Genomic DNA, 21,570 nt, shown 5'->3' with positions numbered 1-21,570 from the left:
TCTAACTCAGAGATCCACCTGCCTCTGCCTCCCCAAGTGCTGGGATTAAAGGTGGGCGCTGCTCCCCCCCCCCCCAAGCGGGGCTGAGATTTTCATAAGCACTGCGTAGCTGGCCCTCAGGTATTTTCAGATACTCCGCGGTGCATGAAGCAGTCACTGAGACACCAAGGCAGTAGAGAGATGTTTATTAAGACTTGCTCAGACTGGGGGCTTGGACCGGCCCCTGTGCCACATACCCAACACAGAAAAAGGTTTCTATAAAGTGAACACACTTTAGTCGTAAGTAGTAGAAATAGTGAGGCCCTGAGACTAGCCTGGAGTGAGGTAAGGCAGTGGGGGGCTCCTCTGCTGGCCAGGCCGGAAAAACGAAGAAAGGCCTTGCTGCCACCTTTGAAGCGGGTGAAGGGAGGAAGGTGTCCTTGAAAGTCAAGCCCCAGTGGGTGCAATCACAAGGACAAATGGCTAAAGAAACATCACCGTGAACTGTCACCCCCAAGAGTTCTTCCCACTGGATCCTGTGGGGGCGCTGCAGCCTTCACGGTGACAGAGGCCCCTGAACAAGCGTCCGCGCCGTCTACAAAGTGCCCATGGTTCTCTGTCGACACCTGGCTATGCAGCTTTCTTCCTCTTCGCACGCTTGGCACAGCCCCTGCCAAACCAGCCTCCTAGAATGGGGGGAGCTGAGCTAAGCGGGGCACTCTGGTCCCCAGGTGGGGCGTCTTCTCGGCTCCTGCTCAGCGACTTCCGGCTGTGGCTGCCTTCTTCGCCAGCACGGAGGGGAGTGGCCAAGGAGAAAATGGGGTCTTGCCACCTGACAGGAGGAAAAGCAGCATCAGGCAGGTCTGAGCCCCTCTCAGTCACAACCCTCCCAGGCACGGGAAAGCTGTCTGAGGCCAACTGTCTCAACGGTGGGCGGGCTTTGGCTAGTAGCAGCTTCGGTGTCAACAAGCTACAGAAGAGCTTCAAGGGATAATCTCCTTGGGTGGCAACTCCAAGGCCAGCAACAGCCCTGGCTGGCCTCTTTAGTGTTTTCATCCATTCCTAGTGGGCTCGGCACACACAGGAGGGGCACTGCTAGCTGCAGGGCGGCTCCATCACCAAGGATAAGTTGCTATGGATGGGGGCAGGTGGACCAGACTCTTTTCCCCTTCCCAGACGGTATGACAGGGATGGGAGGGAAGGCCAGCTGACCAGGGAGGCATGGCCTACAGACTACACCATGAAGAAATCATGTTTCTGACTGAGATGCAGAACCACATATTATAAACATAAGATACAGATAAGCACTGATTAAAAAAAATGAGCTAAGTTAATGTTAAAAAAAAATCCAAAAAACAAACCAACAATAACAACAAAAAACAATACAGCACAGGAGAGGCCCATGTCACAGAACACACCACAAACATAACATACAAGAATTGCCAGGCCCAGAGGTGAAGGGATCCTTAATTTCTTGAACCCTTTGATTAAAAGAAGTTACTGATTTCCCCTCTAAGACCCTGAAAATTCACAGAGAAAGAAAGTGTAAACTTTTCACTCAATACACACCAAGTCTAAAATAGCACATATTCTGCATCAAGGCAATTTGATTACGCTTTCCCCAAACATCCCAAAACCAAGGACACAGATTCTGTCTGACCGGAGTCGCGCCATGCTCACCCGCACAGGTGCACCCAGGCTGCAGAGATCTACACGATGGCAGGCCCCCCTCTCCTCACAGAGATTCGAGGCGCCATACCAGTCAGGGTGGAAGGGTGTGCACAGGTGATGGAGCCTCGCCTCAGCCAGTCCCTCTGGAGGCTCACAGAAGACAGACACAGCCCGTCACACGGAAGGGCAGGAACGGGGCCCTGCTGCACCCACTCACCGGTCGTAGACAGGGATCTCCAGGCCCAGTTCATCCATGAGGAGCTGCATGACATCATCGCATTTCCCATGAAGCTTCAAAGCAGCCCAGTCGTCCTTAGGGGTCCACTGAAGACGAGAAAGGCAGACAAGAGTGACCTCCCGTCCTCTGCTTCCCCTGCAGGCTGCAGCCCTCTCCAGGAACACATCCTGCACAAGGCTCCCAGGACACACTGATGCGGCACATCTCCCTGGCCCTTCTGAGCTAAGACTCGGGTATGAAGACGCGCTAAGCACCCATGTTACCTGCAAGTTCACAATGTAGAGTTTGGGCCGCCGGCTAGGAGGCTTTGTCATGCACCAGAGGCGGGGATACTTCTTGAGTACCTGCCGGGATGGACAGATGCAATGCAGTAAGAGATGATGATTAAGACGGCGAATCTAAAGCTCGCTAAATAGTGCTGGGCAGGCAGGCCCGGAACACGCTCAACCTGCGATGAGTTCACGGGACTGCCAGCACGCACCTTCAAGCTGGACCCTAAACACAGGATCGTGTCTGCTTTGCTGGCAGCCTCGGTCGCTGCCTCCCAGTTCAGAGGCTGCCCCAATGTCCCCCTCTCCCCAAAGTGCACAATGGTGTCCCGAAGCTGAGTCCCACACTTATGGCAGGACCGGCCGGTCTGGTGTCGGTGAAGGGCGGTTCTCTCTGTCACATCGAACACTCGTACATACTCCCTGTTAGGGATGCAGGAGGTGCAGACCTGGGGACAAGAGGGCACGATAAGTGAGATCTGTCCGTCACCCAGGCCCTGTGCCCCTCTGGTACTGCTCACTTCAATATACATATTCCCGTGGAGCTCGGAGATGGCAGTGCGCGGCAGCCCGCTGCGCAGATGGAGTCCATCACAGTTCTGAGACACCACGTGCTGCACCTGGGAAGCAGAACATGGAGGTAGTCAGGAGGGGATGGAGGAGGCACCCCGCAGCAGGGAGATTACCCTGGGCCCAGTCAGGAGGGGATGGAGGAGGCACCCCGCAGCAGGGAGATTATCCTGAGTTCAGTCAGGAGGGGATGGAGGAAGCACCCTGCAGCAGGGAGATTATCCTGAGTCCAGTCAGGAGGGAATGGAGGAAGCACCCCGCAGCAGGGAGATTATCCTGGGCCCAGTCAGGAGGGGATGGAGGAGGCACCCCGCAGCAGGGAGATTCTCCTGAGCCCAGTCTGGCCAAGGGAAGGAGCCATATGCTCCCTGACTAGCTCTGATACACTGGGAGCATCCAGGAGAGCAAGCGTCTGTACTACTCCTTCAAGTTGGGGAGCAGCTTGGGGCATTGGACCAATACCCTCTCGGGTCATTCTCTTTCAGGTCCCCCAAGAGCCCAGGCAGATTCCTTCCTCTACTTGCTCAGCAGCTCTCTGGAGGTTTCTGACAAACCTCCCCGGTAGCCACGATGTTGTCTAAAGCGCCACTCACCCCAACCCAACCGAGACTGAATGGGAAGCTGGGACTAACAGTTCGTGACAGGGGTCAAACAGGAGCCTGAGGTGCTTGGGACCGTTCTTCATGGGGTCGACTGGGAGGTGACGCAGCAGCTTCCCTCCTGGGCTCTTACCAGCTTCTGCTCATGCAAACGGGTGATACACATGTGTGTGAGAGTGGGCTCCGCATCACTCAGGTCGGTGGCACTGTGGGGTACAGGAGAACAGAGGTGAGAGCTGCATCAGGCAGGTCCGAGTGCTCTCTAGGCAGGCGAAAAAGCTGGAAGATGCTCACCTTACACGCCTTCCTTTTTGAAGCAGTGTCCACACTCCATTAGGGCCCCGATAGTCTGGGATAGAAGCTGCCTGCACAGTTGGACCAAAAGATAAGTCTACTGAGAGGGAGTCACCCCAGGCACCACAGAACGCCCATGTAGGGAATGCCGTACTCCAGGTTTGTCAACAGACCAGTGTCCGCTCCATCCACCGCTGACCTGTCTGGGCAAGTTCACCCTTCCAGACTCCTCCGAATCCTGCCCTACCTCAGGGCATCTACCTCAAACATTGAAGGGCTCACAGGTGTCCAAAGGAACAGGACTTAGTGTTCAAGTCATGTTCAGCAAAGAGTAAGCCCCGCGAGGAAGCACACCTCTGTCCAAATTCTTATATCCTGGAGTTCTGAGTAGCTTTAACTCCGAGTTTATAGACAAAACCTCCTGGATGAGATAAATGTCAGCTAATTTTCTATGGAAAACAGAAAGCGTTTAGGATCTAAGAGTCTTTGGATCCTGGCTGGCGCAACCCTGTGTCCTCACTGCTGCTTAGGCTTGGGGAGGTACCCGCCCTGACCAGAAACCCCAATACACGAAGGACGAGAAAGGATGAGAACATTTTCAAGCTGCACGCAGTATTTAGTTATGGCCAGGTTGGAGGAGGCGATGATTCGATATCACTGCTATAAAGTTGTAACTGGGCCGATCAGTGCAGGGCTGAGAGTCCCAGACGTCCGAGTAAGAGCAGCAAATGCTCCTTACATTGCTACTGGGCCACGGCTGTCTGCTCCCCAATGCCACGATTCCCTGCAGAGTGCCAGTGCCATGCCAACAGCAAGGCTGCCCAAGGGCTCCCCAGCCTTGAGGTTCGCGTGTTTGACACTGTGCTCGTCTGTTTATGACTGTGGCTGTTATTTTCTAACAAAGGCCTTCTTTACCGTATGTTTCTATATGTATTTACATCTGTGCACACATGTGCAGACATGCACATGTATGTGTGCCTGTGTACGTGACTCTCAATCGATCTCCACCTTATTCGTTCTGAACCCATTTGTTGAGGGGGGCACGCTAGCGCCACAACACATAAGTGGAAGTCAGACGACAGCCTGTAGCGGTCAGTTCTCTCCTCCACCACGCGGGTTCTGAGGGCCAAGCTCAAGCACTGAGCCATCTCACTACCCTTCCCGCTTCGTGCTCCACAACAAGGTCTCTCACTGAACCCGGAGCTCATGGATTTGGCTGGGCTGGCTAGCCAGCAGGCTTCGGGAGTCTTCTTGGGTTGTCCTTCCAGGGCTGTGATTAGAGGAGGGTGCCACTGCGCAGCCTTTTCAAACCCAGGTCTTCGAGCTCACACGGCAAGTGCTCCACGGAGGTGGAGGTTTCTCTCCAGACCACCTCGGGGATGCTTGAGAACAGGTTGACCCTACTTATGCCAGACAGGCCACACTCACCCTTGATCATATAAATATGTCAGTTCCGAGCCAAGAGTACGGCATTTCTCATCTGTACCCATTGTACTGTGAATCTTTCCTTCTTCTTTTTTGTTTGTTTGTTTGTTTTGAGACAGGGTTTTGCTTCAAGCTGTGAGCCAGGGTAGCCTCAAGCTTTTGGTTTTGCTCTTCCTCCTCTCCCAGGCTCCACCTACTGAGTCCCGAGGTTAGAGGTCTGGGATATAACACTGGTTTTCTATTGTCTTTCTTAAGGAGTAGGAGACCAGGAGAAAGTCTAGGGCTCCAGTCTGTCCACATCATGGGGGCCAATAGTCTGTCTCCTTCACTTTAACGGAGAAGACACCAGCAGGCAGTTGGCTACTATGCCCTATTTAACTGGCTGTCAGAAGTCAAGTGCCCCCAAAGTCTTTCGCTTAGTTAATTTACTACTATTATTATTAATAATAATAACAATGCCATTTTTAAAACAAGGTATTGTTATTATTATTATTAATTACCATTTTTAAAACAAAATCTCTGCATAGCCTTAGCTGTCCTGGAACTCCCTATGTAGACCACGTTGGCTTTGACCTTACAAAGATCCGTCTGCCTCCGGAGTGCTAGGGATTAAAGGAGTGTGCCACCATGCTCTGCTTGCCTTAGTTAAATCTTAAATCCAGAGTTGTTTTGGGTCCCTGAGAAAAGAGGACGCCTTGGAGCTGCTTCAGAGGTGACTGAACTTGGGTAGTTACCCAACTCCAGCACTGCGCAGTCCAAGTTTGTGTCCCAGAAGGGGGCGCCCTACACCTGACCCAGCCCGCAGGCCCGCGCCTACCGTGCTGATCCCGGCGCCTGTGTAGACCACCAAGTGTTTGGCATTCCGGACAGCTCCGGCCAGTTCCCGGACCTTCCTCCGCAGCTCCTCCGGGTCATCACACACCTGCGGGGATCCGGGCTGGTCATACGGACCGCAGCCCGCCGCCTGCAGCCCGCCTCCCGCAGCCTGCAGCCCGCCTCCCGCAGCCTGCAGCCCGCGACTCGCCTCCTCCTGACGCCGCTTGAGGCCCTCACGCCGCCGGCTCCGACCCTGCAGCTCGGTCACCAGATCCTCGCTCTCGGCCAGCAGCCGGCCCTCCTCCGCGCTGCGCTCTGCAGCCGCCTTCCTCAGGATGCGTGACACCTGCGGACGGGCGAGAGGTGAGCGATTGCACGCGCGGGTCCGGCCGCGGACGCGACGGTAGCCTACCTGGCGGAGGCGCTCCCGCTGCTGCTCCTCCCGCAGCCTCCGGACACGCTCAGCTGCCTTGCGCTCCGAGCGGCTCAGACCGCCACCGGCTGCCATCGCTCCGTGGACTGCGCTTCCGGCTTCCGCTTCCGCCTCGCCCGGCAGCCGCAGAGACGCATGCGCGCGCCCGGTGCACCACGCCCCTTCCGACTCGCCCTTCCCACCCTAATTTTGCCCCCTCCCTTCTCTTTGCAAAGAAACACCAGCAGGTCTCTTTAAAAGGCGTTTATTGATCATATACAAAATAAAGAAAACCTTATATATCACAAACATACACTATGTACAGCAATAAATACCCGGGGGGTCAGGCCCAGCGCCGCCCCTCCTGGACAATAATTTAGCAATAAATACTGCGCAGGGCACGGGTGGGCACCAAGGCTGCTGTCTGCTGAGGCCAGACGGCTGATCGCCCTGCACTGGTGCGAACACCCAGGCCTCACCTCGCAGCCAGATCCCTGATGACTCTACCCAGGTGCAGGAGACTGGGTCTCACCTTGCAGCCACACCCCAGACCCCCCTCACTTAGATCTTAGGACTCCCACCCCATTTAGGGTACTCTCTGCTAACCTCCCCCTGGCTTCAGCCCTGCAGGGCAGGCAGGGGCTGATCAACTCTGCTTGGACACATCTCTCAGCACCAGGAGACCAACAGAGCTGGACACACAATAGCCCTTGTCCTGTTGCCCTAAGTTGCCAGGAGAAGGCTTTCTGTACCCACTCCCATTTGGTTAAAGGCTTCAAGGACTAGCAGACAGAGAGGATGGGAGGAAAGATAGGACTGACTGGGGGCATAGAGTTGCTGGAGGGGCTGAAAACCCAACTGGGGTCGTAGAGAACAGGGAATTCTGTCAGGGACACTTCCTAGGACAGTCCACTTCAAACTTCCAGAGATACCCATGCTGTTAATGCTGCCACTCCAGGGACAGAATCGTGTGCAGCGGGCCCAGCAGGTGTAGCACACACCCAGGACACATGCCAGAAACAGGCAGTCCACGAGCCGCTCTCACAGTTCCACACCTCTGCGTGGTACCGATTCTGTCCTCTTCTCCACAAGGGCTCCCAAACCAGGCAGCCAATGGGGACATGAAAACATGCCAAGAGGAATTATTCAGTGGCTTTTGGGGGGGAAAAAATCGTTAATGTGTTGGTTCCTTTCACCAAACCACAGCCTAAAAAAAGTAACTCAGAAGATCCCAGAGCGGAAACAGTGCAGCAGGCTGTGGCTCAGACATCCCAGCTGTGGATGGGAGCTTTGGCCAAGTGGCCACACCACAGAGGGAGGTAGCAGGGAAGTGGCCTCACCATCTCCAAGTGGGTTGTAGCTTATCAAAGCTGCACACCCTGGCAGCGAACACCAAGGCTGCTGCTAGCACACACAGAGTACACACAGACCGAGATGGTGGACTGAGGAGAGCCTGCAGGAACGCCTGGTGAAGACAGCGAACCCAGAATAACTCAGGGTTGCCATGGAGGCCCTACGCTAACGGTACAAACACCCAGGTTAGCAGCCAGACACAGTGGAGGGGGAGGACTCTCCGGGACCATACTCTCCTGTGAAATCTGAGTGTCCATGTCCAAGGAAGGAGGTCAGGCAGAGTCAAGGGAGGAGGGAAGTCGCACAATAACGGTTTACTTAGCAGAGTAATCTGGGAGAGCCTCAGCCAAAGCTCTCCGTAGCTGTGTCGGAAAGTCAAACACAACACCCTCACAGTAGGAAAACAGGATAAACAATGATCAGAGAGACAGCCAGGAGTCACGCCTGGACACAGATCTACTGTCGCGAAATCAAGAAGGGAAGAGAGGGGCTCAGCAGGGAATGTTCCCGACTTGGGGCGCAGAGGCTGCAGATCTGAAGGTCACGAGCACGGCCCTACCCAGTGCAGAAGCTACCATCTGCTGCTTCTGTTCAACACACGCACGGCCTCAGCCTCCTCTCCCCACATGGACGGCCACGCTCAACTGTTTGCTACCACTCAGCCAGGACCAGAGAACTTGAAAAGCCCGCCCCTCTCCTCTGCTAGGCATGGGCATAATCCACCCAGCTCTGCTGCCACGGTCAGGATCAGCAACTCATCTGGGCACCAGTTAGAGAGCCCAAGGGAGGGGGTGAGGTCACCTGGTAACGTATAACTGACAGTAGGGACTCCCACTCACATCTGACCCCGGCATCAGCGGGAGTGTCTGAGCACCTTAAGCCAAAGAAGCCCACCACAACGCCAGGGCTGGCAGAGGTCCTGCTCCCAGAGCACTGCATGCTGGGTTAAACTGAGTGAAAATCCGCTGCCCACGAGGTAAAGGCCTATTAGGCCTGTGTTTCCTTTCACCAGCTCACACTTCTGTGCTTGTCAGGGATCCAGGCCCCCAGAGAAGACACCAGCAACGCCAGCAAGAGGACAAGGGCCATGCGACCAGGTGGGCATCCGCCTACGAGGAGCTTCCTGAGCCAAGCCTGGAAGGTGGGCAGCCTCCCCTGGATAGCTGGGGTGAGGAGGCAGGCTTGGACCCTGCGGAGAAGCACCTCCAAGCCGAACAGCGGATCCCTGGAAGACACAGATCCTGAAGGGAGGCATAAGGGCCCAGAGCCAAGAGCTGCAGACAATGGGGAAGAGACAGACCCGGCCCTGAAGCCAAAGCCCTTGTCTGGCAATGGTGGAGGCCTCCAGGCTCTCACAGTGAGGCAGGGAAGAATAGGTGGCCCCCAAGCGGGGCCCCTGACCAATCTGCCCGGGAAACAACATCCCACAGAATGGGATTTTAGGGATAGGTGGGTGATAGGATTCCCAACCCACAAGGTAGGCCTCTGGGGTGGCCTAGCCGAGGCCCCAGTTGAAGCCTAGAGGAACAAAGCTGAGGCCAGGAGGAAGACAGCCAGGGACAGGTAGGACGCAGCCCCGTGGGCACCCACAGTGACTCCTTGGTCCCTGCAATGCCACCATCCAGGACCAGAGGTGGTGGATGCGGAAGCAGCATGGGGGCCCAACACGACTCCCAATTTCACTGACTCTGCCACTCCGCCAACCCAAGCCCTAGACCCACATGCGAAGCCAAGGCTCAGAGGGACCCCGTGGCAGGGGAACGGACAAGTGCAGAATGTGAGCCGGCAGGCAGTCTCCCATACTCCAGTGGAGTAAGCTCTGCCTGGGACCCCAGCCCAACCCAGGTCCAGCAAGCCAGCAGAAGCAAAACCACCACCACAACGACAAAAAAAAAAAAAAGAACAAACAAAAAAAAACCGAACAAACACACACACGAAAAAAAGACCCACACACAGGGACAGCCACAGGTCAAAGGTCACCAGAAGCACCAGCACTCTACGGCTGCACAAAACCTCACCAGGCACGGACAACACCACGGCACCGGCAAGACGGAAGCAGGAAGGGCAAAGGAGTAAGTCACTTTCGGTACAATTGCAAAAGAGATATCAAAGAGGACGGCCTCTGGTCGGCTCGCAGCTTGGCTTATTTTTTTTTCTTTTTTTAAACTAAGTTTTATAAGTAATGTCTCATAACTCTGTGTATAAAAACTAAACTCCAACAGCCACAGAGCTGTCCCCAAGTTTACAAGAAAGGGATTTTTTTTTTTTAACTAGCAAAGTTTCTACTATACTTTCTTCCCTTTTCCATTTATACGGTCAAATGTGTTTCTTTTTTTTTTTGTTTTTAAGACAATTTTATAAATACTCTGCAGCTCTTCTTTTTTTTTTTTTCTTTTTAGCTCTTAAACATATAATTTAATAACTTCGTAAAAGGAACTTCTCTTTTAAATAAAGGGCTATATAACCACACACAGGTCATGTAAACAGCGACACCGGACCCACCGCAGGACACACTGACACACCGGCCACCCACACTTATAACCGGCGATTTGGTCTTATCCAGTGCACTGTGCCAGGCTCCAGCACCATGGTTCCTGCCCCAGTGCCAGGGCTGATGGCCCTACTCATCCAGGGCCTTCAAGACATAACCACTTTTCAGGACAGAGCCATCTCCCCTTTCTGGATCAAGCTGACAGGCCCACTGGAATCTGAAGAGAGAGCTCTAAAGTCCCCCTGCAGCCACCAGAGAGGAAGGGCAGACCTAAGCCAGTACACCAGCCCACTTGTACTCTTGTCCACTCCCACGGTGCCCACTCTGGACTCCTAGCCTGCATGGCCTTGGTACAAAGGGGTTAGGGGCAACCCAACATCACTGTTGAACTGACCAATCCCAACGTACAAAACACACGCGTGACGACAAGGATGATATCAAGGGGGCTCAGCCCAACGCCCCTGGGTGCAGGTTGTGCTTTGCAGGGAAGAAAAAGGGGAAGGGAGAGAAGAGACAGGAAAAGGAAAGGAAGAGGGACAGGGCTGCCAACTTTGCCACGCACTTAGTGGCCCCTTAAAGACCTGCCTGGCAACTGCACGTGTCCCTATGACCGAGCATCTGTCTTGGACTTTACTATCGTGATGACGCTGGTGGCAGCTACCTTGCCAGGGACCAAGGGCCCCAGGCCAGCAGCAAGCGGACCCCGAGCTGGGGCCACAGGGCTGCGGGCCACGGTCCTGGCAAAGTTCTGCAGCGCCTCATACTTGGAGCGCAGCGCGTCAAGCTCCAGCTTCATGCTGGCGTTTTCAGAGGCCAGCTTCTCCACCTCCTGCTGCAGCTCCGCCTTCTGCTTCTCCAGCTCCTCCTTCTGCGTCACCCGCTTCACTCGGCAGCTAGCCGCGTAGCCGCGGTTCTTGAGTGTGCGCCGGCGCTGCTTCAGCTGGATGATCTCTTCCTTGGATAGGCCTCGCAGGTGCTGGTTTAACTCTCGCACCGACATGGTCACCAGCTCCTCGTCGGTCAGGCTGGTGCCATTCTCTCCTGGCTCCCGCTTCACCTGGAGCGGAACAGCACACGGGGTCACAGCAGAGCAGGAAAGCTTGCTACCTCCCCACCCCCCAAACCCAGCGTCTCCACTCACCTTTAAGGCCTTGTTTCCTTTATTGGGGGTCGTCATAACCCGGGGGCACAATGAGCAGGCACTCTGTAAGACATGGAGCAGAGGTCAGGACCCTGTAGACTCCTTTCACACCCCAACAGGAAGTTTGTTGTCCAGAGCTCAGCCCACAGAACTTTGCCCCTCACCTGACCTGAGGACAGCCCTGGCACCTTGCTTTTCCTGAGCCGGGCTGCTTCAGAAGGCCCTTCCCTAGAGAGCCAGCGGGGAGATCAGGAGGTCTTACCCAGGGAAGAACCCGCGGTGTGAAAGCAAAAGACAAAAGGAGCAGAGCGAGATTAGAAGGTCTGGGCTGCAGGAGGGGCAAGCCTAGAAGGAAGCTGAGCTTTAAAAATAACCCCAGTGCTGCCCCGGAGCGCGCTGTTCCTGGCGACTCACGCTGACTCAGCACATCGCCTCCCTCTCTTCCTGAGCGGTTCTCCCGTTCTTGAGGCCAGCCAACAGTCCCCCAGGAGACCCACTACTGGGACCAAGAGCAGGCAAGGGTCAGTCCGGGAACCTGTACTCCAGGGTCCTACTTCCCACACATGCTTCCCTAAGCTGACCCTGAGGACAAAAGAAAGTCCTTTCTCCCTCTAGGACTTAGGAGGCTGCTTCCTGCCTCCTTTTGGCAGAGGACCAACCAGGTTTGCTCTAACTGCTGACTGGGAACCCTCTCACCTTCCAGGTAGCAGGCAGTCCAGCTGGGAGGAGCTGAGCCCAGGCCCTCCAGTCCTCCCTGTCCACCTCCTCTACAGATGGAGTAACCATCCTGTGGCTTGGTTGCAGCATCCTGTGCTCCTGCCCCACCCGACACTGTGCGTTTCACAAGGGCCCCACAATGAGCAGAGGGGAGGGCACTGCTGGCTGGAAGCAGGCAAGAGTTAGCCCCTTTGGGTCACAGGCTAGTCTCTGGCTCTCTGCCTAGGGTCAGTGACCACAGGGCCAGGGAACAAAAGCAAAACAGCTACCTCCTACAGTCAGCCTCCCCTCTGGCTCTCACTCTCGTGCTCAGCTTTCTAAAGCCTTGCCAAGAACAGTTGTGTACACCCAGGCTGGGAATCCCCGCTTAGTCCAACACCTATCGGTCCCACAGGTAAAGCGACCTCCTCCCCTTTCCAGGTTGGAAGCAGGGAAGTGGGAAGGGACTGCAGGTGAGGTGGCTGCAGTCTCTTTCAGAGGAGGCTGTAAGCACCTCGGGCAACAATGTGCTGGGGGTACGGGGTGGGGCGGGGTGGGGTGCGCCTTACACTTCTCAAGAGAACCAGCGTGTGAGCTAAGGAGGCAGAGGCCCTGCCACTCCTGGTCTTGCACAGGAGGTGTGGCTACATGCGAATATTACGCAGAGGACCTTCTCTCCAGGACCAGATTAAGAGCATTTTCAAAGACAAGAGTCCTGTCAGATCAAAGAGAAAAAGGGAAGCCAGAACTGGAGGTCTGAAGGGCATCAGCCTTTCTTACAGGCTGGCCCCAGACCCGCACCAGGAGCGCAAGCAGAGGTGGGAGAGACAGCCCTAGTAGGAGCTCCCCTCACAGCTCAAAACAGCAACTTCCTGCGATTGCACAGAAAGTGCAGAGTGTGGTGGCTGGGAGCTGAAAAGTGCCTCCTCAACAGATTTCACCCTCCACTGAAGGCCTGAACTCAGCACAAGTACAGCCAACTGCCTCCCGATCAAAGGTGTGTGTGTGCACGCGCGCAAACGTGCATGGTATACTCATATGTACGCTTAAGGGGGAGCAGCAAGCCTCAGCAAAGCCAGTGCTTCCAGCTGCCTGCCTGGCTCACACAGTGATTAGGCAGACAGTTTTGGGGGACAGCTGTGCTGGGGGGTAGTTCAGAGAGCGCTTTGCAGAGCCTGAGGAAGAAGCTCAGAGAAGTCGGTCAAGACCAGCCCCCCCCCCCCCAAACTCAGCCCTCCTCCTAATACTGACAGCTATGGATAATCACAAGGCACCATGGGACTGGGGCCACCCACTCAGGCTAACAACTGGACAATCTGAACATCAGACTCAGGCAAGACACCGACCCTTGCTCAACCTTGCCTGCAAACTCCAGTTCAAGAGACATGAACTTAGGTCTCTCCTCCTTCAGATACTGACATTATTGGAAAAGAACTTCAAACTTTGCGTCCACAGAAGCACGGTGACTCCAAAGCTTAAACAGCTTTCTGAGACCTGGAATTTTCATAGGCCATAAAGTCCCACCCCTAAATGAAAACAGCTGGTACCTACAAACAGCCTCGGAGCTCGGTGTGGTAAGTGTTTGAGGGGACAGCCCTATGCACAATCCACAAGGTCAACTTCAGCTAGCCATGACACCCCGGGCAAGGAAAGCAGTACGGAGAAGACCGTAAATATCCACACATTCACACAAAGGTGGAGGCCACACCTCACACAGGCTGTCACTTCCCAAGACTTCGCAGCCATCAGGTCAGACATCCAACAGGGCACACACTTTTTCCCCAACTACAGGCAACAGTGGGACCCCAAACTCTTCTGACAGGGTTAACGTAGAGGTAAATGAGAACTACATTCTCCGCTCTATGCTTGCACCTGAAAACTCCCACCGGCTACTAGATCCACCCTTTCCTCCCTTAGCTGGCAGAGCTGCCCCGGCTTCCTTCCAGCCACACACCCTTCTTCTCCCCTGGCTCCCAGGCTTTTCCGTCCGGGGCCGACTCAGCCAGGGTCACTCAGAAGGAAAGCCTCCTTCTCAGACAAGCAGGCTCGGCCCACCTAAGCTCCTCCCCTCGGCGTACTCCGACCGGTCTCCCAGTTTGGGGAACTGGACCAGGCGTGGGACCTGGACCGGGAGCCCAAGAGCCTTGGAGGGATGCGTAAGCCTGGGGCTTTACCTTCCACCGCGGGAGTAACCTGCGGCGCGCCCCTGCAATGCCTCGGCCTCTGCCTCCAACTCACAGGTCCGTCAAACTTAAACACGACCCCGGATCCTGGCCCGACCTTCGCCGCCCGGATCTAGCCCTGCCTCCCGCTCAGACGGCCCGATAGCGGGGCCTGGGCCCCCCGCCCCGGCCCAGCGTCAGCAGGAGCACCGAGTGACCTCATGCTGATGACTCAGCACGTCTCCGCTGGGCTCGCACGCGCGTGGCGAGCCCAAGCCGCTCAGCAGGGTCTCCCCGCCACCCCTGCCAGCCCGCGCGACCCCGCCCGCTCGGAAGCCGACGGACACCTGATGAGTCAGCAGCTCGGTGCGAGTCACCGCGCTGACCCGGGGCCAGACGCGCGGACCTCGCCCTGCAATCGCGCCCCCCGCGGGGCACCCGGGGTCCGCCGCGAGCACGCCCGCTCCCAGTCTCGCCCTCGCCCGGTCCACCAGCTCCGGGGTGGCACCGGCGAAGAGCCAGCCGGCTTCGGGCCGGCGGAGAAACCGAGGCACGCGCCGCCGCCGTGGGGTGCGCCGCAACCCCGAGGCCAGGCCCCGCCGCCCGCCCCAGCCCCGCGCGCACTCACCACACTGCGGGGCCCGGGCGGGCCAAGGCGGGGCTGGGGCGGGGCCGCGCGCGCGCGCTCCGGGGCTGCGCGGGGCTGGGGCGGGTGTGGAGGGGTCCGGGCCGGGGGCGTAGGGGGACTGGGCGCTCGCGCGGGCCGGGCCGAGCGCGCTAGGAAGGCCGGGCCGGACCGGGCTCAGAATCCGCCGCCGCCGCCGCCGCTCCTCAGACGTCACATGATGTTTGGTCACGTGGGCTCCATTCATGAAGCGGCGACGCGGCTGGCCCGAGCTTAAAGGGAAAGGCGCGGCGGCGACCCGCGAGGCGAGCGCGCCCCCAGCGCGCCTGCGCAGCCCCGCGCCGTCGTCCTTGGCAACGCGCCGCGCCCAGGCGACGTCTCGCGGGACTGGTTTCGGGGCTCGCCCGGCGGAGCGAGCTCCTGCCGGGTTAGGTTTTGTCACGGACCCGGACGCTGACGGCTCACGCTCCCTGCAGATCTCCACGCCAGCCAAGGCCGAGGTCTATGGGACAGAACCTGCGTGGGTATTTTCGGTTTTGTTTGTTTTTGTTTTATTTCTACTTGGATACAGGTTTCGTTATATAGCGGACACAGACTGGCTTTGAATTCCGGGCGATGCTCCTGCCTCTGCCTCCTGGGAGCCAGAATCGTACGAGCGCCACCACGCGGGGTCCTGTTTTGATGGTGGGACACAGTGGTGTAATTTCTTACCCCATTCTGCAGCGGTGTCCTCTCGGTTCTGCATGGGTCAGAGAGCTCGAAAGGACGCGGCTGTTGAGGGGCACAGTCCAGACCCCAGCCCATGTTCCCAAAATGCCCCAAGATGGTACTGGGCCCTGGAGGATGCTCACGGGTGATCCTCATCTCCACACGGTGCTAGGGACTTCACCTGCAGCCGTGCAGTATCTCTTTGGGTACATGCATGCTCTGTCATTAAGAGTTGTGCACCTCCCCAGCACCCGTCCCCCCACCCCCAACTACAACTGCTTCCGGTGCATTCTGCCGCTACTCTTCCTGTGCAGAAACTTCCCCCTGCTGTTGATAATCCCGGAGAATGAAGTGAAAATAAAAGGGGAAAAGAAGGATAATGGGAGAGATCAAGTTTTCATTCCAGTTTCAGAACTTTCTGCTTGGCCCTCCCTTCTCAGGTGGAAAGCCTGGGAAGATGATTCATCCTGAAAAGCGGGTGACGAGGAAAAAGGGTCAAGAGGGCTGGCGATGGGTTTGTGTGTGTTCGTCATGATTCACTGCCACTGAGTAACGGATGAAGGTACGGCAGAAGCTAACCCAGGATCCTCTAGTCCGTTCTGCCAGCTTCAAGAAACTTATTATTATTATTATTTTGGAATCCCGCACCTCAATTTATTGACCCCATCTGAACTGTAGGGCTAAAAGTTGTTCTGAATGTGGTATTTCTTTGGGGAGTGTGTAGGGGCTCTTTATCTCTCGCTGGGTGTAGCTAGAGTCTCAGAGTACAGGGCTTCTGTGAACGTGGAATTACTCCTTATGCCTCGGAGTTTCTGTTCTTTATCTCCACCCTCCTTCCCCTTGTTTTTGTCGTACTTGTAAGATGGAGTTTCACTCTGTAGCCCAGGCTGGTTTAAACTCAGCAGCAACCCTCCTGCTCCAGCCTCCGTGCTGGGGTTATAGGCCTGAGCTTCCATGCCCTCCTTGTTAGCGTCTTTATTTATGAGGATGAGTTCCACTCTGTTGTTCAGATTAGCTTGGAACTCTTGGACCCAAGAGTTACTGGGACTTTCTGGGCCATGGTGGTGCACACCTTTAATGCTAGTACTCAGGAGGCAGAGACCAGCATGGACTACAAAGCAGGTTCCAGGACAGCCAGGGCTACACAGAAATCCTGTCTTGAAAAAAAACAACAGGGGTTGGAGAGGTGGCTCAGAGGTTAAGAGCACTGTCTGTTTTTCCAGATATCCTGAGTTCAATTCCCAACAACCACATGGTGGCTCACAACCATCTGTAATAAGATCTGGTGCCCTCTTCTGGCCTGAAGGCATATATACATGCAGAATAATATATATGTAATATATATTATATTATATATATAATAAATCTTAAGAAAAGAACTGGGATTCTAGGCATGCAAACTTCTCAAGCTTTTCCCTACCAATGTTAGGGGTTAAATCCAGGGTATGAGGCAATGCTAGACAAATGCTCTATCTGTGGACCACGCCCACAACTATCACTGGACCACACCCACAACACACACACACACAGATACAAGCAAATATTAGGTCAGAGGAGAGGCCTCGTGCATCCTTGTGTTCAGTATCTTCATCTTCATCACTGAGTGCTGGTTCCAGGGAGCCCCTGAGCCACTCACCCACCCTGCTGAGAGGGACTGGAAGGGTGGGTGTAGTGTGCTGTGGAATAATCCTCTTGTATACTGTGAAGATTTGTCTCTCCCGTTGGCTTAATAAAACGCTAATTGGCCAGCAGCCAGGCAGGAAGTATAGGCGGAGCGACCAACCAAGGATGATGGGAAGGAGAAGGGTGGAGTCAGGAGTCGCCAGGCAGACACAGGAAGCAGGATATGAATGTGCCATGCTAATACCATGTGGTAGAGCATCAATAAGGAATATGGGTTAATGAGTTCAAGGCCAGCCTGGTCTACAAGAGCTAGTTTCAGGACAGACTCCATAAACTACAGAGAAACCCTGTCTTGGAAAACCAAAAAAAAAAAAAAGGTAACAGCTAGTTAGTAATAAGCCTGAACTATTGGCTGGGTATTGATAATTCCTATAAGCCTTTGAGTCAATTGTTTGGGAAACAGCAGCTGAGTAGTTGGGAGCAGGCAGATGGGAGAGAAATATCGGATTACAGTAGTATTGGGCTAGGGAAATACCAAGTCAAGGGCAGCCCGGCAGAAGGTGCAGGTTGGCATCAGGACTTGTTCTTTCATTTGATGCTCCTTGCCCTTGTGTCACCTGCTCAAGTACCCTTAGTCAGTACGTGCTATGGGGTCCTGGGGTGGCCTCTGAAGGGTGGCAGCTGCCGGGCTGATCCCCAGTCATGTTCCCAGTTCCTTTACATCCTGGTCCTTGCAGCATTCAGTCTGACTTACAATCACACATCAGAATCATCTTTCCTTCCGCTTTCAGGGAGCCTTGCTCCCCCGTCCTTGCTCAGCATCCACAGGAACCTCGCCTTGTTACAAAGTGTGGGCATGTACACACCCAGGGCCACACATGTTACAGGAAATAATCAGGGATGAACTCTTCTGGAGTCGGTGGGGTTGCGGTGTGGAGCTGCTTCTTGAGGGTGGAGAGCCCTGGGATCGGGGTTAACCCTGAGGCTGGTTCTTCATGTCACGCCACTCATCCCAAGGGTTCCATGGCGAGGGGAACACTCCAGGAGGTGACCCACTCTCCAGACTCTTCCTCAGGGTCGGCAGGGTTCTATAGAGCGGTAACTAATGTGCTTATATTCATGCAGGGAGGCCTGAGGAACACTAGAATCCATATTGAAACAAGACCCCAGGAGCATATAACTGTAGCCTGTCACTGGTGAAGGGCAGAGCTGCCTCACCATGTAAATCTACCCACTCAGAAACCCTCGCCTGGCTCCCCACACGGGCTCAGCATACTTGTCCCGGGAATAGTGGTGGAGAATAGAGAACAGAGAGGTTCAGTAGGTTCGTTGCACGAGTCTTTCAAACAAAGCTCTCTTTTACAGAATGGTACTTCAAGAAGTTTCGTTTCCAGGCAACCCATCTGCCACACAGTTTCAGTACAACCAGCTCTTGGGCAGTGGCTCAAACCTCCTGGTCCCCCATGCCTCCAGCGCTGTTTCTTACCACAGCTGGATTTTGTCTTCCAACCCTCTCAGTTGTCTCAACCAGTCTTGGTTCTTTCTGAGATGTTTGTGGGAAACTAGGAAAAGGGAGTGAGATGCTGATACGAAGCCCCCTGAAAGACATCTTTCCTCTGAGCAGCCCGCTCTCCACTGCACGGGGAGACTCTGGCTCACCTGTGCTCCCAGTCAACTCTCAGGCTCCCCAAAGAAAGCATATATCACCTTTTGAGGTGGGGATCTCATCTTCCCAGTTCCATGGTCAGTGGCTTCTATTTAGAGAAACATGAGCATTCACAGCCTCTGTAAAAAGGTCTGTTGTACCAGGTGCACACCTTTAATCCCAGCACTCAGGAAGCAGAGGCAGGCAGATTTCTGTGCTTGAGGGGCCAGCCTGGTCTACAGAGTGAGTTCCAGGACAGGCTCCAAAGCTACAGAGAAACCCTTACTCAAAACCAAAAGCAACAACAAAAAGAGCATGTACCACAACTGTCCAGTTCATTTATTAATTTTTAAAATACATTTTTAAATGTTTATATGTATGAGTGCTGCGGGACAATGGTCTGTGCCCTGTCACTTGTATTATTTTTAATAAAATGCTGATTGGTCAGTAGCCAGGCAGGAAGTAGAGGCTGGGCAACGAGAATTCTGGGAAGAGGGAAGATTCAGTCCGCAGTCGTGACCCAGCTGCAGAGGAAGCAAGACAGTAAGATGTGACTGCCTCGCCGAAAAGCCACGTGACTGAGATAAGAATTATGGCCTAATATAAGTTATAAGAATTAGTTAATAAGAGGAGCCTGAGATACTGGGCCAATGAGTTTATAATTTAGACCTCTGTGTGATTCTTTGAGACTTAATGACTGTGGGAACCAGGCAGGACAGAAACCTCAGTCAACAGAGTAAAGCATGGCTTATTGATAGCAGCACTTTCTTGGGTAGACTCTGCTTGCTAGAGGCAAGTGCTCTCATTTAAGAGAGGCTTCCTGACACAGCATTGGCTGCAAAACCCTGCAGCTCTTTTAAGAGGTCATGACACAAAACACTTAAATGGTGTTGATGAAAAGCTGACTGCATGCTTTTGGGAGGTGGCAGGAACCTTAAAATGCCATAGAGTTGTGGCAATAAACATGGCTCCTGTTGGTACCTCTGCCATGAGGCTGGACTCTCAGAAAGCTAAAGAATGGGCTGGATCCAGCCATCAAAGCCACGGCTTTAATCCTAGCTATATTGCTTAGCAAATTAAAGACTCATGTGGTCAGAAAAAGAGAGTGATATTCAGTAAAGATAGATTCAAAGAAGAAAACCTCTAAATGGTTTAGTGTGTGTTTAAAAATATCTGTAGGCTTAGGAGAAAAATCAAGCATCAGGCACCCCCAATCAGCAGGAAGTATCCTGGAAAACTACACCCACATTCCCAAAAAAATGGACTATGGATATTTCCTTTGTTTAGAATGTTGGTTATAAGTTGTTCTGGGTAATGATCAGGGGGAAAAAAGCTAAAAAAAAGGATATTAGATTCAGAGTTCTTGTTTTAAAAAAAGGGGAAAGGTGCTGTAGGACAATGGTCTTTTATTTTGTCACTCGTATTATTATTAATAAAATGGTGATTGTCCAGTAGGCAGGCAGGAAGTAGAGGTGGGGCGTGGCAACAAGAATTCTGGGAAGAGGGAAGATCCAGTCTCCAGTAGTGACCCAGCCACAGAGGAAGCAAGATGTGACTGCCTTGCCGAAAAATGTACCAAGCCATGTGGTCAACGTAGACAAGAATTATGGGCTAATATAAGTTATAAGAATTAGTTAATAAGAAAAGCCTGAGATACTGGGCCAACCAGTTTATAATTGATGTAGACCTCTGTGTGATTCTTTGGGACTTGTAGCGAGGACACTCCAGGAGGTGACCCAGGGGTCCTCTTACCTGCTGAGTCATTTCTCTAGCCCTAAAATGCGTTCTTTTCATCAAAGTCTACTAATTTATTTTATTATTTTATTTATTTTGGGTTTTTCAAGACAGGGTTTCTCTGTTGTAGCCCTATCGGTCCTGGAACTCAATCTATAGACCTAGCTGTCCTCGAACTCAGAGACTGGTCTGTCTCTGTTAAAGGTGTGTACCACCACCACTCAGCCAAAAGTCTAAACAAGTCTACTAATTTTGATGTGCTTTTGTTTACTTGTTTGTTCCCTAATTCAGATGTTAATTTTTTTTCAAGACAGGGTTTCTCCGTAGTTTTTTTTTTTTGGTTCTTGTCCTGGAACTAGCTCTTGTAGACCAGGCTGGCCTCGAACTCACAGAGATCCACCTGCCTCTGCCTCCCCAGTGCTGGGATTAAAGGCATGCGCCACCACCGCCTGATCAAACATTGATCTTGTCTGAAAATATTTAGACTGACTCCCCTCCCTGTAGCATAGTCAAGGCCACACACAGCCCTTATATACCAGCTTTTGGAGTTGTAGCAACAACAGATTTCTGTTGTTGTTATTTTATTTTCAAGACAGGGTTTCTCTGTGTAGCCCTGGCTGTCCTGGAACTCGCTCTGTAGACCAGGCTGGCCTCGAACTCAGAGATCCTCCTGCCTCTGCCTCACGTGCTTCAGTGAGTGTTTCTCATCCCAGCACTCAGGAGGCAGAGGCTCCTTACCACTTCTGTACATATGTGTGCATGCCACCTTGATTCTGTCCATCTGGAGAATTATGATACTTCCTTCAAAGGTTTCCTCCTCGCCAGGAACTTGGCCTTGCACAGCCTGGATCCACCAGCAAAGACATCTCTCCCTGGAAAGCTAAGGAGTAGGGACTGAAGAGGTTGATGCCCCTCACCAAGTCAGTGTGCCAAGCCCCGCTGTGGTGCCAGCCTTCAGGCAGATTTGTCATGACAGAGGCATTGAAGCTCTGTAGCCCTCTGCCCTATGGGAGTCTGGCCGTAGTCAGCTTTATGGGACCTGTGTTACTGGCTCCTCCCTTGGCATTACACCTCGCTGTCCAGGCAAGCCTTGCTCCACAGGTGACAAACAGGTAAATG

General features: G+C 53.9%; 2 protein-coding genes across 21 annotated transcripts; both read right to left on the bottom strand.

Annotated features, from left to right (window-relative positions):
* Positions 1-169: 169 nt before the first annotated feature.
* Positions 170-6,421, bottom strand: Sirt7 (sirtuin 7). Of its 4 annotated transcripts, XM_075989809.1 has the most exons (11): positions 6,274-6,421; positions 6,070-6,207; positions 5,863-5,967; positions 3,621-3,691; positions 3,460-3,532; positions 2,679-2,777; positions 2,370-2,606; positions 2,152-2,232; positions 1,868-1,974; positions 1,414-1,499; positions 170-811 (listed from the first exon to the last, which is right to left on the bottom strand). In XM_075989809.1, the coding sequence occupies exons 1-11, from the start codon at positions 6,367-6,369 to the stop codon at positions 735-737; spliced, it is 1,170 nt and encodes a 389-aa protein (XP_075845924.1). In that variant the 5' UTR covers positions 6,370-6,421; the 3' UTR covers positions 170-734. The 4 variants fall into 4 exon arrangements, with proteins under 4 accessions (XP_075845924.1, XP_075845922.1, XP_075845923.1 ...); XM_075989807.1 differs by having other exon boundaries at positions 2,370-2,777; XM_075989808.1 differs by lacking the exon at positions 1,414-1,499.
* A 101-nt stretch (positions 6,422-6,522) lies between these two features.
* Positions 6,523-15,088, bottom strand: Mafg (MAF bZIP transcription factor G). 17 transcript variants are annotated; one of them, XM_075989825.1, is made up of 4 exons: positions 14,464-14,718; positions 11,423-11,515; positions 11,259-11,321; positions 6,523-11,174 (listed from the first exon to the last, which is right to left on the bottom strand). In XM_075989825.1, exons 3-4 carry the CDS (start codon positions 11,292-11,294, stop codon positions 10,722-10,724), a joined length of 489 nt encoding a protein of 162 aa, XP_075845940.1. In that variant the 5' UTR covers positions 11,295-11,321; positions 11,423-11,515; positions 14,464-14,718; the 3' UTR covers positions 6,523-10,721. The 17 variants fall into 17 exon arrangements, with proteins under 17 accessions (XP_075845940.1, XP_075845941.1, XP_075845937.1 ...); XM_075989826.1 differs by having other exon boundaries at positions 11,428-11,515; XM_075989822.1 differs by lacking the exons at positions 11,423-11,515; positions 14,464-14,718 and adding an exon at positions 14,745-15,079.
* Between the last annotated feature and the right edge of the window lie 6,482 nt (positions 15,089-21,570).

Source organism: Microtus pennsylvanicus, chromosome 11, assembly GCF_037038515.1.
Source record: "Microtus pennsylvanicus isolate mMicPen1 chromosome 11, mMicPen1.hap1, whole genome shotgun sequence".
Taxonomy (NCBI): domain Eukaryota; kingdom Metazoa; phylum Chordata; class Mammalia; order Rodentia; family Cricetidae; genus Microtus; species Microtus pennsylvanicus.
This window is presented reverse-complemented; position numbering and strand designations above follow the sequence as displayed.